We start from the raw sequence: 16006 nt of genomic DNA, 5'->3' as shown, positions 1-16006 counted from the left end.
TGCCTACGAAGGAGAGCTAATTGAATTTATTAGAATCTGAATTATTTTAAAAAGTTGCTGTTTGAGTTGTACTGCATATAAGGGGAAGCATATTTCAGAGACCAGGATCAGTTACCCTGTTCTTTTTCCCCAGTTCAGCATACTTGTATTGATCTGAGGCAGAAAATCAGATGAGTTGGCAAAGAGTATTTATTTGAGTAGCTAAGTGGTTGCTGTGTAGTCTATTTTTTATTAGGGACTGGATTTGAATGTAAGATTAAGTGGTACTGGATGCCTATAATACTAAATTTTATTTGGCTGTTTTGCCAAGTAAGTTAAAAAAAGCTTCAGGAACTGGCTGGTTCTTTGAATCAGAAGCACTGGAAAACATGTAGCTGTCTGTAAGGATGTAAAGGACCAACAAAAACTATTTTCTAACTTCCTGGTTACTGCTTTCCTCCCCTTACAGGTGGGACATGACATGGGTACGTTTCTGAATTGGTAATGTGGAATGTGGGATGGGTAAATAGCAATTGGAAGCTTTATGTTACTTGCATGATATGTTTTTCCCTGTCTTTCCTCTTAAAATTGGTGCTTTAAAAAGAAAGTTTGTTTCCTGCATATGCTGGTTTTCTGAGAAGGTTTATATGTGCAAGGCAAGCTTCATAAATAAAAAATCAGCCTTTTAATCTCATTTCACACCCAGTGCTTACATACATGAATTACTGCTGTTTTTTCCATGAGTTCTAACCAAGCTGGGGGTTGCCTGACTAAAATGAGCATTGTGAGTTCAGAGATCTGCTTTCTTCAGTACTAGAAACCACAGCAGCAACCAGAGAGTTTAGCTATTGATTCTGACCAGTTTGCATAATGTTGTCTCATCTGTTCATTGCTGAATACAGCAATCTGTAGGAAGGGTCATGTTCTCAGACCTAATTAAGAAAATTGAAAAGGCAAAAAAGTCCTAATAATGACCTGATAGCAGACAGGGCTGCCATGTTCCTGCCAGGCTGCAGTACAGTTGACTAAGGAATCAAATGCCAAGAAGCAAGGTATTGCTTCCCATGGCTCTTGCCTCACTTATGTTAGTGATAATTCTGGTTCATTGTCTTTCTTTTTGGGACAAATAATTTATTATTATTTTTTTTGTTCTGTTTCATTCTCATTCTTGCAGTGGTTAATTTTTGTTCTCTTGCATCTCCCTTTCATTGAAGTGAAGCCAGAACATCAGCTGTTATGCGTGTTATGTAGTGCTAGAAATCCTAGAGCAAATGTGTGTCAGTTATTTCTTTTTCTAAAAACAGATAGTCATAAATAAATTACACTTCTTTGGAGCCCAGAAAAAATATCTTAATGCTTAGTTTGTCTGTTTTCATTCTGTATGTGTGGAAAGTAAATAGCATAAAAATTGAATACTACTGTACCATCATAAATTTATTATTAAAGTCCAAGCTGTAGTTCAGCTTTAGGAGGTGAGATGAAAAGTTTTACTTCTTTGCTGAAGTTTTTCATCCCATGTCTTGTTTAAAAGGGAAATGGAACAAGCCCCTTCCTCCCCCTACTCCTCCCCCTTTTTTTTTGGCTGTAAAACATTCCTATTTCCAGCAAATGAACAGTAACTTCTTTTTATTTGTACACCACCTGGCACTGTAGTGTCCACTGCTGCTGTCCTTCAGGATTGTAGAGACACTAGTAACTAATAAATAACAAATACTCTGCTATAGTCCTTATGTTTTCAAAGAAAAACAAACAAACCCCAAACCTTCACAAAGTAATGTATCACAGTCTATTTTCTCCTTACCTCTTTTCATGGATGTGGAAATAATGGTATCAATTTTCTGTTGTCCAATGCAAAGCTGAAGTCAAAGCATCAGTATTCTTGATCCTCTGTTCTGAGAGAGGATTCTGCATGTGGCTGAGATACTGGTGTGAGACACTGGCAGCAGGTCATGCTTTGCAGAAAACATGGACATACTGAAGAAAATCTATGTGTGAAAGTGCACACTGAGTAGATCTAATTTGTAATATTATGCATGCAAATTTAGTTTTAGCAGTGTTCCATGGATACATTTCTGAAGCATTTTCTTCTGATCTTCAGTGTGGGTTTTGTTTTCCTGCAGTACTGAAGAACTCTGATCTTCTGAAATATAAGGGTGATGGTGGTTGTGCTTATTTTTGTAAGGGCTTTTGAAATTCGAGTTTGCTCTATCAGTGAATACCGAGTTATTTCTTCTGGCTCTCAGTGCTTTGACCTTGCCCTTTGGTTTACTACAGATGTTTCAATTTTCATGCATAAGCCATCGCTAGCAATGAAAATAAAACAGCCAGCATATTAAATATTTGAATAAATGTCAGCAACTTGTTGTGTTTTAACCCTTGGAGGCAGCTAAATACTGCAGTCACTTTGTCGCTCTCCCCCAGTGGAATGGGGGGATAGAGAATTGGAAGGGCAAAATTTAGAAGCTTGGGGATTGAGATAAAGGCCATTTGACCACTAAAAAAACAGAAAATAGTAAAAGTCATTGTGCACTGTGAGGTGACTGCTGCACAGTGACAACCTTGGAAAATTTCTCCCCATATGTATAGCTGAGGATAGCATTGTGTGGTATGGAATATCCCTTTGTTTAGCAGGAGCCAGCTGTCCTGGCTGTGTCCCCTCCCGGCTTCTTTTGTACCCCCAGCCTCCTTGGTAGTATGAGAAGCAGGAAAGAGCTTGGTGCTGCGCCAGCACTGCTCAGCAATAGCTAAAACATATCTGTTGTCAACGCTGTTTTTGTCACAAATCCAAAATGGAGCACCGCGCTGAAGAAAGTGAAGTCTATCCCACCCAAAACCAGCAGACAACTTCGTGTGGGTATGAGCAGTAGAATGTTTAGTTTCATTCACTTACTTCAAACAATTTGTTATATAAGGCTGTGTGAAATTCATCATTTTGTGCTGACAATTTTTTCCCTGTAGAAAAATATATTTAAAAATGTACTGATTTTCTACCAGGGACTTAGAAGAGATATCTTAGCTTTTACATACTCCCCAGAGGAGGGATCTGCGAAATACAATCAGGTGCAACTTTCTCTGAGTAATTCTAGCCTAGATCAGACTTGGTAGGATATTACTTATTCTGTCCTTTCTTGTCTGCATTGTAGATGCCTAAAATTGATTCTTTATAGCAAAGCATTTGGGAGGGGAATATTGGGCATCTGTAGAACAGAGCTGTAGAACAATTTCTAGCTCTTTATGAACCAAGGTTTTGTCTGGGCAGGAGGAACTCTGAGTGTTTATGAATCTGCCTCTCAAATGTTGTAGCAGAAGCAGAGCTAAGAGGGTGGCACAAGCATCCAGAGGAGTAAATTGAGTTCAAATTCTTTTTTGTGTGTGACATCATGGAGACATCTGTGTGGTAAAAGCATAAAAATAATCTGCTCAGATAAGAGCATTAGAATGGACAGTAATCGAAAAGCACACTTCTATTTTGGAAAGCAGTAATCTAAAAATGTCAATTTTGAATCCAGCAGATCTATTCCCATGCGTATTAAAATTTTAGTTGCTAAATTTAGGGATGAAAAAATACTGTTTTAAAGTCTTGGGGAATTATCTGATTTTTTTTCTGCTTAACAGTCTATGAAATAGGCTATTAAGTTTTCACTGTTTGCAACAATTTGAAATTGTCACATAGGAAATGTTAAAAGAATTGTTTAGAAATATTTCTGTACACATTTCTTCCTTTTTGTATCGATCCACCTAGAACAGGCAAAACCTTTCTTCTGAGTTTACGTTGTTTGAAATGCTTTTTGTGAGTTTCGCTAGGAAAGTTGAGATAAGAATACAGCCATCTCTGATCTCCAGGTATTCTGTTCTGAAGCTCTGAAAGCTATTTGCTTTAAACTTTTCTTCATCTAATTTCAGATATTGTACTTTGTGGTCCTATTTTTATATCCAGCTTCTTCAGCTCCTCTTCTCTTTCTCCCCGTCCCCCGCACCCCAAGTATTTCTAGTCCTTCTTTTCAGTCTAACTCAATTAAGAATTAATCAGATCCCCGAACATCTAAATCCTTCCTGAATCATTGCTGAATCATTGTTTTCCTTTGGTAGGACTCACTGACAAGCAGATTTTATTTTATTTATTTTTAATCCAGCAATGAACATCATTTTATCAAACAAATATTGTGTCATTTTTCAGCAAAATTTAAACTGGTATTTAGACTCCTGGGATGTAATTTTTTCCTTGCCATTGCCATGGACTTAAAAGCACCGTGTGATTGAAGGCTTAACTTTTAGACTAAAACTAAAAGTTGGTCGTTACTGGTGAATTCTCATAATGTAGTACAATATCGTTTTCCTGTTAAAACTGTAAAGACAGAAAGGAAAAATGGACTTTGGTCCTGAGGAAGAAGACTGTAAGGCTGTGTGGTAGTACTAGGGTGCAGATACTTAGAATGTTGACGTGCTCATCACTCAGGGACTTACACACCCAGCTGCTAAAATATGATAATCATAGAATGACTCTGGTTAGAAGGGACCTTAAAGATCAAATTATATTTTGTTTTTGTTATGTTTTCTCTTTTCCCTTTTTCCCTCCATACTCCATACAGAAGTACCTGCTTTCCCTCCCCTGAAGGGAAATTGATAATGTGTTCTGAGGTAACAAATTATATCTGTCTCTGAAAATGAGCCAATGTAATCATGACAAATTCATGAAATAAAGAGGAAATACATTGCTGCAGTCCTGGGGAACATGAGTCAATATGCTTTAGGTAATTATTTAATAAAACATCTCTTCTAGTGCATTGAACCTGCCTTAGATACTGAAGCAGTTGTATTTATTTGGGAATAAACAAACTTCCAGTAAAAGCTGGTGACCAGAAGTATGCAATTATACATTTCCAGAAATACTCATTAAACCTGTCTATTTAAATTTTAATCAGACTTCTCTGTATGAAAGCCATTGTGATAAGGGGGGAGGGGGGAGGAAGTAAAGGTCTTTTATAAAAGACTGTTCAGCTCTTCTAGTTTCCCAAATGGCCTTGAATTTTTGTTTTTATTTGACTACTTTTAGTTGGAAATGGAAATCGGTCTAAGAGTTAACGTAAAAAAAATCCTACATGCTGGCTTAATTCTGTTTTATGGGAGCTGTATTGGTATTAGCACAGAAATACTACAGTGATAGCAAAGCTGTCAGAAAAAATGATGTGGGGATTAGACAGTGAGATATTTGAAGTACTTAATCTTTGTGCGGTCCATCTGAGATGGAAAGACTGATAGTATGTGAATGTATGCATGAAAGTAAAGCCACAGGAATCACATTGTCACTAAAAAAATACAAATTACTAGGTACTTCCAGCATTTTTTAGACCACCTTTATTTATCTTTCTCATTTGTCTGACCTAAATACTGCAGGCTGTGTTATATTTGAGAAAATATAGCATGTGTTGCCCAGGATAGTACTGAGAGCTGATGTGAAAGTCAGACATAGCTATGAGAGGTTCATGACTTTGACTGCTGGAATTAATTTGGTAGGTGTCTTACTACGTTCCTCTCAAATATTAGATTTGTGTTATTTAACAGTCAGTGATTTCCATATTTATTTTCAGCCAGACTAAAGTAGCATTGAGGGGCAGTTTACTTGCACAACTGAGCATGCCTATCATTTGAAGCCTTTACACAGATATTTGTTGACCTATCAAAACCACCCAAAAGGGAAGTTCAGAGGCCAACCTGCAAAATGTTAGTTCATACAGATAAGAAGCTGTTCATGTTTCATAGTCTCTTTTTTTTCTGATGAACCCTTAATTCTGATAGATCATCTTATGTCTTTCCAAATGTCAGTTACATATATAATTGCTTCATTCTTTGATTCTAATGCCCACTGTTCTTATCCTTCTAGGGCATCAGTAGCCTCTTCAGTTCACTTAAAGTGGTCAGACTACTTCGTCTGGGTCGTGTCGCTCGGAAGTTGGATCACTACATAGAATATGGAGCAGCAGTCTTGGTTCTGCTGGTGTGTGTGTTTGGTCTTGCAGCACACTGGTTAGCCTGCATTTGGTACAGCATAGGAGATTATGAAGTTATCGATGAGGATACAAACACAATCCGAACTGAGAGCTGGCTCTATCAGCTGGGAATGTCAATAGGAACGCCTTACCGTTTTAACACATCTGGCTTTGGAAAATGGGAAGGTGGGCCAAGCAAGGATTCTGTCTACATCTCCTCATTGTATTTTACAATGACCAGCCTCACCAGTGTTGGATTTGGAAACATTGCACCAACTACAGATGGGGAGAAGATCTTTGCTGTTGCAATGATGATGATTGGCTGTAAGTATTAGAGATTCTGTCTGTTGCACAATGTCAGATAGCTGTGTACCATGAACACTGAGTGACGTATGGGCATCTAGAATAATGCCAAATGTTATTATGCATTTCAAAAGCAAAATATTTTGGTGGCAATACAGTTATTCACACTTTCTTACTGGTTAGTTTTAAAATCACAGATGGAAATATTGCTTTGACTAGCAAAAATTCAGTCATTTTGGATGCAATTTTCTGTTAATATCCTTTCAGTATCTCATGTACGTAAACAACAAAATGTCTAAAGCCTGAGGTACTAAAAATTAAAATACCAGCGTGAACATAGACAACCCTTGTGCTTCAATTTGGTATGTGCTTAAATTTGGTATGCAAAATCTTGGCATGTTGAGCATTGTGTACATTGGACAAGTAGGTGACAGAGTGGGGAGAAACCCAGGAGCATCTTCACAGGAAAGAGGCAACAGTAGCTTTCTAGAGGCCATGAACTCAACTGAGGGCTGAGCACACAGTCAGATCCTGAAGTAAATACAGTGCCACTGGCCTTGGGCATCCCTCTGGCTCATATTTCCTTGTCGCAATGGATTCACATTAGCCAGGCTGTCCAGTTTTTAGTCCATGCAAAGTGCCTGGAGACTTACTTGCAGGTATGCGCCACACTGTGACTGCTCTTGAACTTCATCATGCTTTTCTACATAATGGTGTAATTTGAATCAAAATAAGGGAAAAAATAAAAAAGACTTCATACAAGGAAGAGCATATTATTGTTATGAAGAGAGAAGCTTATGTATGATAATAATATATTTAGGGGGAAAAATAGCCCTTGCTAAGCAGAAAATTAAGCCTAATGTATAATGAAACTCAATTAGTACCACCATTGCACTATAGTAATGTGCAGTTTTGATTCTGATGTATGTTATTTTACAGCAGAAATGAAATCCTGCTTTGAAATTACACATCCACTGGTAAACAAGCTGAAGGTTGGGAGTAGAAAGACAAGCATTCGTGATTGAGTAGGGATTAGGATTTTTTTATCTGTAAAAATTGTTAATTTTATTTTCATAGCTTTTTCTTGCTTCTAAAAGTCCCGTCATCTTATTAAAAAACACTAGCAGTAGAAGTGGAATTTATGAAAAGCTTGGAGACAATTGCAGAGTTTCCTCAGGAGAAAGTGCACGAGACAACATGGCAGTGTAGTGCAGAACAGGCTTCCAAACATAGCTCCTGATGAAGGTATCCGTTTAATATGAAATATCCTGACCTTTGTCTTATTGTTCATTACATGTTACATTTGTGATACTGTCTAGACACCAATAGCAAGTACTATTATTATTATTATTATTCAGTGCAGTGCGTACCAATGAATATAACCTTTATAAAATCAAGAATGTGTGGGGGGATGTTTTGGAGTTATTCCTGCTCCAAACACTTCATTTGAAAGTGAGATGGAAAGCATTAGAATTTTTACATGGTGAGAACTGATAGATACCTGCTTTGAATTGTGACATGAGTTCTCATTTCTGCAAGTTTAAGAAAAAATAATAGTGGTCTGGTGATTTCAAATCTCATGAATAGAGTCATGTTTGGCAGAAACTGTTTAATTTTATTGGACTTCTCGAACCTGAAATAACTGCCCTGATAAATATCTGTATATCTGAACATCTCTATCCTATGAACAGCTACTTGGAAACCATTAGGACTGTTCATAATGTGTGTTTGCAGGAATGGCAGTTAATTGATTCAATCTTTTGGTTTTACCTCTCTAGCTCTTACAGCATCTTATTGTTTTAGCATGCAAGGTGTTTTGAGCTGTGAGCATTCCTGAGGATGAGAGGAACTAAACAGCTTTGTTTAGCTTGCTGCTGTTTGAAGCCTAACTGTTGATACAGTTTCTTCCACTATAAAATGTTGTGTTAAAATAAAACTGTTTTGCCTGTAGAATTAACTTCTCAAAGATTGATGTGAGCTTGAACTAGGTTAGTTTTGTAAAAATTTTGTCTGATCTGTTAGGAACCTTGAAGATACAGGGAACACGTATTGGGGGATAAATTTGGATGAGGGAAAAGCTGGAGCTTTTCTGTGTCACTCGGGAAAATCTATAATTGTTGCTGGCCACATAGCATGTTTGTTATGGGCCTCTGTACTCACACCATAGTTGGTGGCTACGTTTTCCTGTTTTGCTTCTCATTTTATGTATGTCTGGGCACATAGATCTGTGACCAAAGCATCAGAAATAAGCACTTCTAATCAATTCTGCCAACGTGTTACTGCCCATTAGTAAAAAAATAAAAGGCATATGATTTCTTTCTTACATTTTACCATTAATAGCACAATTAATTTAGTGATGCAGATCTCAAAACCACGAAGTATTACATATTTTGTGGTATGTTTGTGCTAATCATATCTATACATGCTGGAAAACAAGTCCTCTGCAGGTAAACTAAATTTAAAGCTAAGTTGGTGAGCAGCTAAAATATATATTATTTGTTTATATTTTTATCATTGCTTGTGCAATTAATTTTATTTTTGGGGTGAAAAATGATGACAACAAACACTTTAATAAGCTTCCTATGCAAGTTGGTTTCTATCACAAGGTTTCTGACATTAGCAGAAAATTGGTTTAAAAGAGGTCAGGCAACCGTGTTGTGATAATCTTCCTGATGGTAAAAGGTCTGGTTGTATTAGGAACTCAAAGGGCAGAAACCTTGAAAACCAATAAATTATTCCACAAACATCTATAGATTAAATGTTTACTGAAGATATGATTTTTGGTTTAGACCCTGTCATTTGCTGAATATCTTTAAATGATGAACGTAAAAGCTGAAGTGTGCTTGTTGCAGTACTCAAACTATGGCCTGTAGTGGAAGAGGAGAAATCCATTTTCATTAGCAAATAAGCACAAAAGAGTGGAATGGCACTGAAAATCCCATTTTGTGCTGTTGTAATAATTCAGTGGAGTAGTACACAGTGATGCTCAAAACTGTGCTCTGATGGTGTGTGAAGGCAGCAGTTCATTTCTCATCTTTGAGTAGCACAGGGAATTCCATTTTCTTTCCATGATCCTAACAGTTCGACTGACTGAAGCCCCAGTTGAAGATAAGTGGAATTTGCAGAGCCCAGCTTCAGATTTATGACTCCATTAATTTCTCCTCTGCTAGAAGGTGTCCTTAAGAACTGTGTGAATTTGTCTTATTTTTGGAATGACTGGGTGTAGGCAAGCATACATAGCTGCATATTTAAACAGCCCATTGAAACAGTGCTTCACATTTCACAAATTTTGTGTGTGAAATGGAAATAACAGTGGCACTTTTCCTTTGAGGGTGCTGACAGAATTGTTACTGAGATCCCTAAACTGCCACTATAGTGTCATGAGAAAAAGGTTATTTGGGGACAAATATATGTGTAACAACTAGCATTAAAGGTTCAAATAAATTCCAGCAAAGTTTGACTTTAAATAAATTGGAAATACTTCATAGGAGAGTAATTTTTCCCCTTGGGCCAATTAACCTCTCAACTGTGAATAAATAGTAGAGCTTCCATTAGCCTGATGGGGAAAACCTTAGCTGATTAGAAAGAAAGTGATAAAATTTCCTTCTATTTGTGGCATTTATCCTGTGCCTTTTCAGAGCAGTCGTATGCACTGTGTCAACCAGCCAGGAGTTTGTTAGACAGTGCCGTGGCTGGCCAAGCCCATACTCACAGTTATATTGGCAGAGATGGCCTTTGAAATTGCGATCCTCTTTACATGTGGGAAAGAACCTGAATTTTCTTGAAATAAAGCTGGTGGTGAAAATGTGTGAAGGTGTCTGTGGCCTCCACCTTCTTTCCACGGCCTGTGTAGCTAACACACAGGAAGCTGGCATTGGTGCCACTTCAGTGTATGGTGAGCACTCTCCTCCCCCTGGCTTCTCTATAATTGATATTCTAAGAGAATTTTTTTATAGAATAAATCTGATCGTACAGAGTTCTGGGGAAGGCTGGGCACGGTGTGTGCTGCCAGGAGGAGTACTGCCATTGTGGTGCAATATTGTAGGCTTTCTGGCTGTTGTTTCAGGCATAGCTTCTTGTTTGGTTTGCTTTTGCTTGATTTACTGCCCAAGTATCTTGAATGGTTTCTGGGGAGAAAAGTCGTAAGTAGCAGCAGTATTTTCCTTTGGTTTTGGACTGTTGTCTGCTGAGCCTCTGTTTTCAAGTAGAGGAGCTACTATATAAGCATGGGATTTTGAGATGTGTATTGCTGTCTCATCCACTGGAAAACCAGTGAAAAGACTTGGTACAGCTAGTGCAGGAGGACTGTGGTGACACCAAAGCAGGACATTTGTGTCAGATGGGCTCAGTATACTAAAGGTATTTAGACCATAAGGAGCATTAGTAGCGTCCTTTGTTGTGTGTTCAGTATTCTCATGCAAATAGTGCCACAATTAATGCTCTAGTTATGTTCGGTAAGACAAAATTCATTCTTTTCTTGTGCTCAGCAACAGATGATCTATCCCATTCTCTTCAATGCTGACACCTGTGAACCTGATCCAGAGGCAGTAATACATTTGTGTGCTGTTATGTCCTAGTAGACTTAATGACCACTGATAACAGCACATTGCTACAGTGTCAGGTAACTGTTCAAAGAAGTACCTTAGTTCCATTTTCGTTTTTATTCAGTATTTTGTTATGATAACTGTAGTATAAATGCCAAATTGTGGTCTGAATCAGTGATTGAGCACCTGGTGGGAAGGCAGGGCCAACCCAGGGGAGCTCAGGTGCAAGTAATGTACCTAAGTGATTGCACCTGGTGGAGTCAGGATCCACCCCTTCCAAGACCTCACTTAAGGGTTCCTTGCTGGAGATTACTCTATATCTGAGGCTTTCCAAGGGTAAGCATATTTTTTCCCTTTGTTTTTGTGTCCATAGCTGCTGCATTTGAGCATATCCTCACTTGTTGCAGTCTAGGACTTTGCAAACCTGCTATCGTTGCTGGGCTTTCTATCATGTTATAGCGTTACAGTAACTAATAGATCCACTTACTGTTCAGTTAACTTCACTAATGTATCTGTATCTTGGACCAGTGGGAATTATGACTGAGTGAGCGCAAATGGAGGCCTGGTAAAAAGTTTAAGATATGTGGGTTTGTGGAAGGAAGGGTGGGTATGTCTTGTTAGTGATGCATGGACACTGGAAGGACTGATTGAGATTAAACAGCTGCACGTGGGCATGGAGCCTGTGGGGCTGTTTGTTTGCTTTTGTATGAAAGCAAAACATAAAGCATGCTATGTGCCTTGGTCTTAGGAGCTACCTCCTGTGGGGATGTATTCTTGTATTCTCAAATGCAGCATCTCTGTGCACTATCCTACTGACCTCATGGTGGCTACTGTTTTCAGGGAGACAGTTTTACTGTTGTTTGTTCTGCCATGGCTAGGTGTGAACCCTGATTAGAGTTGTGAGGGACTACACATAGCTCTCAGGATGTGTGTTCCATTGGTCAGCCACAGTGAAGGGAGATAATGGGTAGGTAAGAAATGCTCTTCAGTCTTAACCTCAAATAATGCATATCTGTCTGGGAAAAACATATCTATTTTATGATAGAGGTGAAGTACCATTTGTCTGCTCTTAAGCATTTTTGTTCACTGAGCCTGATAAGATACATGCGTTCCTATGTAGCTGTTTCTCCTGCATATATGGTGAATTACAGTTCTGTAAAACACGCTCTGTCTTCGTATCTGTCAGGGAACTGACCTGTGTATTTTTGCCCCTGTTTATTGAGAGGGTGTGTGTATGTGTATACATGTATCTGTATCTGTCTATTTATTAAAATATGAGCCCTACTACTGAAAGTAAAAGCTATTAACTCCTCAGCTTCATTGCAAATGAATGAAAATGTATCGGGCACTAAATTGCTAATTAATGTGTGTCAGAATATGTCTGCAGACAGATCTTTCAGAGAGGCTGATGTATATGTTAAAAACAGGTTTTAAGCCACTTTCTGCAGATGAGGGAAATATATATATATTTCATTTTTAATACTTGAGGAAAAAAAATAAAGCTAATGCAATTTTTACTTTCTCCCCTGTGGAGATGTGTGCCTTGGAATAACAGCTCTCATATATTTTGCTCAGTGAAGCTGTCGGATTGGGTAGTGTAATGTTTATTTTTCCTAAGCAATAGCAAAAACCTGGAGACTTTCATTTGCAGTTTTCATATCTGATCACTGTGTCAGCAATCCCCTTGCTTTGCAAGTAGAATAGGGATAAACAGTTATAAAAATGCTTTGCATTTTCCACCTATAATGTAATATTGATGAATGCTTGCCTATCTGGATTTTGAGCAACTGAGCAAAATCTGTCATACTTATTTTGGGAGACCCTGGAGGGTCTCAAGCTTTTAGTATCTTTTCAAGGTAAATTCTCATGGCTAGCCAGAAACTTCCTGGAACTACAGTGCTTAGCTCATCTAAAGGAAGTTCACTGAGTGATCAACTAGATCATAATTTTCACTGTGAGCACTATAATTAGTCCAGGTAGTCAGAGCAAAGATGGAAAAAGAAGAGAAGCAGGAGTTAAAATGTCAGAGTCAAGCATGTGCATGCTTACGTACTGCAAGATATTTTCAGCCACTGAGTTTGTTAATCAGAACAGACCAGGTACCAAAAAATACTTGTCTTCGCTGATCTTATGCAGAATTAGCTGCCCTGCTGTACTTCACTGGTTCTCTCTGATTAAGGTAGACTTGCATGCCAGGACTATGAGGGAGCTGTCTTAGCTTTGTTCAAAAGTCTATGAATAACTTCTTTCTTGTTACACACGCATGAATAAAAGGGAATGTGGGTAATCCAAGTGTATTTGGAACCATAAGTAGATAGTTTCATTTACAGTAGTCTGTCCTACAAATGTGAATGTCCCCCTGAACTGTAAGGAAATGGTGGCAGTTGGTATCCTGACACAGGTCAATATTGCTACTTCACAGCCTCACAGAGTGAGGATCTCTCAACTTCATAGAGGAGGTTTGGTAACTCCTGTCAGGAAAGGAAGCATTCAGAGACACCCATGAGTGAGTATGGCCAGAAACTGATGAAAACTGGACTATTGGTATCAAAATACCTGAACAAGGTACGGATATACTGCAGCATCCTGTTTGGTGGTGGTACTGAGGCATACATTCCCCTCACAGTGGTTAGAGCAAATGGATGTGGCTAAGCTGTGTGTACTAATGAATTATCTAATTGTAAAAGAAGCATGTGTAGTGCATGCACTGAACAATTCTTAGGACTATGCTGCTTGTGCTATCTCTTAGTAGTGATACTACTGCAAAACTAGATGTGAGACCAGATCCTCAAAATAGTTATCTTGGTGATGTCAACTCTTGATCTGTACTATTATCCAGAGCAGGGAAGAAGCAAATTGTGCTGGGAGAGAGCTAGCAAAAGATAGCATGCAACACTAGTACCCTTCTAGGAATGGGATGCAAGTGTTGATATCTGTTTTGCTGGATGTCAGTGGCCTGAAGCTGAGGGCTAGCCCTGTGTCAGGTACTGGCTAGGTCTGCTGAGATTGTCACTCACAGGCTGAGCACAAGGGCCTGTGAGACTTCCAACCCAAAGCATCTCCTGTATGCATGCTTATTGCAAATGTCTGGTTTTGTTTTGTTTTGTTTTAAATTGAGCTTGTGCTGGAAGAGGAAGAAGAAACTCTGCCCTTGAAATAGGGTTTCTGGGGTATCTATTCCTCAGCATTATTCCTGGCAATGTGGCAAAGATCTTCTAGGTACCACAGAATTCTCTCTAGCCACTCAGGTTGTGGTTGGGATACTTTCTGTGTGACTGATAGCTTTGAATTGCTTTTCATTGTCATTTATCTTAGCTGTGAGCAACATTACTCCAGTTAGTAATTCTTAATTAAAAAAAGTTTTCTTTTTTCTTTTTAATAAGTAGAAACGGTCTTTCCAGATCTGTTTCCTCATCCCTCTCATCTGTGCTTTATTGGTTGTTTGTTGAAGCTGCTCATGATATTTGAAGAGCTGACGCGTTATTGGTATAATTGCTAAGCAACTGTTTGGGATTTCTGAATGTTATTTTCCTTGGATGCTTTGCCCATTAGAAGGGACAACCAAATGTGTCATGGATTTGCTTCTCAGCTACACCAGGTTCTAGCAAAGAGCCAGGACCAGGAAAAAGTCTGGAGGGAGTTTCACTCTAAAGGTTAGTAGGAGGTTTTGTCTGCCAGAGTATAATTTGGCCTGGTTATCTCCAAATGGTAAAATACCTTGTGTATTCCTGTTAAAACTAAGGAGAGTAAAAAACAACAACAACAAAACAAACCAAAAACTAAAAGACAAAAAGCATCAGAACCCCAAACCCCAAAGTCATTGTGATACCAAGAAAGCGGACTGCCTACATTGTTGTAGGCTTTCTGGTTGTTTAGGCAATCTGGCAGGCAGTTGATTCCTGAAGGATGTGGTTTTCAGTGAAGTGAACTGGGATCTCTCATCAAGCATGGGACTGCACCAGCTCATGGTGGCATTTTCAACACTGCTGATGAGCTGAAGCATCTGGGTGTCTGGCCTGCACGTTTGTCATTGATATTTGGTATGTATGGGGCGTACTGGAGGGGTGCAGTCAGTGCTGACAGACTTCACAACATAGCAGTCTCCAAAGCCAAAGTTGTAGCTCATAAAATCTGCCTCCTCTTAGGAAAAGGGCATCAGAGGCCTGCAGATTTTTAAAGGAGAGATACTAGCAAAACATCAAACACTGGTGGTGAAGCAGGTGAAAGGGCAGACTCTAGGTGACACCTATGTAAATAGCTCACTCCTACCAAATTCATTGTCTCCAGGTTAAGATAGGCTGCAAGGTTTTTTCAGGTTCATACCACCAGTGCTAATCCTGTAATAAATCTGTCTGTGCTAATGGCCATAGTTGTATGGCCAGTGCCCCATTTATATGGGGTTAGTCATCTCCTCACCACAACATGCTTCAAAGCAATATTTATAGAAGAAATAAAATGTGTTTTTTCGTGAGTATATTAATTTGGTAGTACTTAATTTCCTGGTCTGCTTTTGGGAAATATAAGCTAATTCTGTGTGAGATATCATTTTGTACTATGTGAGATTGAGTAAGCAATGCTCTCTTTATTGTTATTTAAAGTGTAGATGACCAGATTAAAGCTAAATGAAATTCCTGCTGTCATATTCCTTGCAGAAGGCAATTTGCAAATGGCGAGGGTAAATTTGCCATGTAATTTTGGTTGTGGGGAAAAGAAAAAAAAAGTACAGGAAAAATTGCAGAGCTGTATCTTGATGAATTGTCCTGTGATGTGTCATTTTGCATTAATGACTCAAAATTTCAGGCTGTGCTTCAGCCTAATGTTTTTAGGGAGCGTCCCCACCTCTGAATATACTAGAATTTAATTGCTAGAATAATCTCAGGAAATGTGACTCCAAGTCACTGTCAGAATCATGCAAATCTGATCAGGATCGTTTTTAAAGTGAGATTTCTGTGGGGGGGGGAAGAAAATCCCAACATTCTCGCAGTCTTCTGTGTCTTGCAGAGTTTAATCTTGATCTCTGAGACACTGGAGATTTTTGAAATGCAAATGGAGGAGGAAAAAAAAGTGTTCAGCTGGACAGAAAGGAAGATGAAAGCTGCAGAGTGTTAATTGTTCATTTATTTTTTTGAAGTTGTGGATGAGAGCTCAGACTACAGCCATGTGACAGATAATTGCTTTTTCTCTGTCACGCAG

The 16006-nt window shown here is 38.7% G+C and overlaps 1 protein-coding gene across 8 annotated transcripts in view; it reads left to right on the top strand.

Moving 5' to 3' along the window:
- The window catches only part of KCNH1 (potassium voltage-gated channel subfamily H member 1), a 174406-nt gene that overhangs the window by 43849 nt on the left and 114551 nt on the right, over positions 1-16006 (top strand). For all 8 annotated transcript variants that reach the window (XR_011903079.1, XR_011903078.1, XR_011903077.1 and 5 more), the window contains exon 7: positions 5861-6290. Coding sequence is in view for 2 of the 8 variants with exons in the window: in XM_072331918.1 (XP_072188019.1) it covers positions 5861-6290 (430 nt within the window). In the remaining 6 variants the exon portion in view is untranslated. The remainder of the gene's footprint in view (positions 1-5860; positions 6291-16006) is intronic.

The sequence above is a fragment of the Excalfactoria chinensis genome, chromosome 3, assembly GCF_039878825.1.
Source record: "Excalfactoria chinensis isolate bCotChi1 chromosome 3, bCotChi1.hap2, whole genome shotgun sequence".
NCBI lineage: Eukaryota > Metazoa > Chordata > Aves > Galliformes > Phasianidae > Excalfactoria > Excalfactoria chinensis.
The sequence above is the reverse complement of the archived record's forward strand: the minus strand, read 5'-3'. Positions and strand labels throughout refer to the sequence as shown.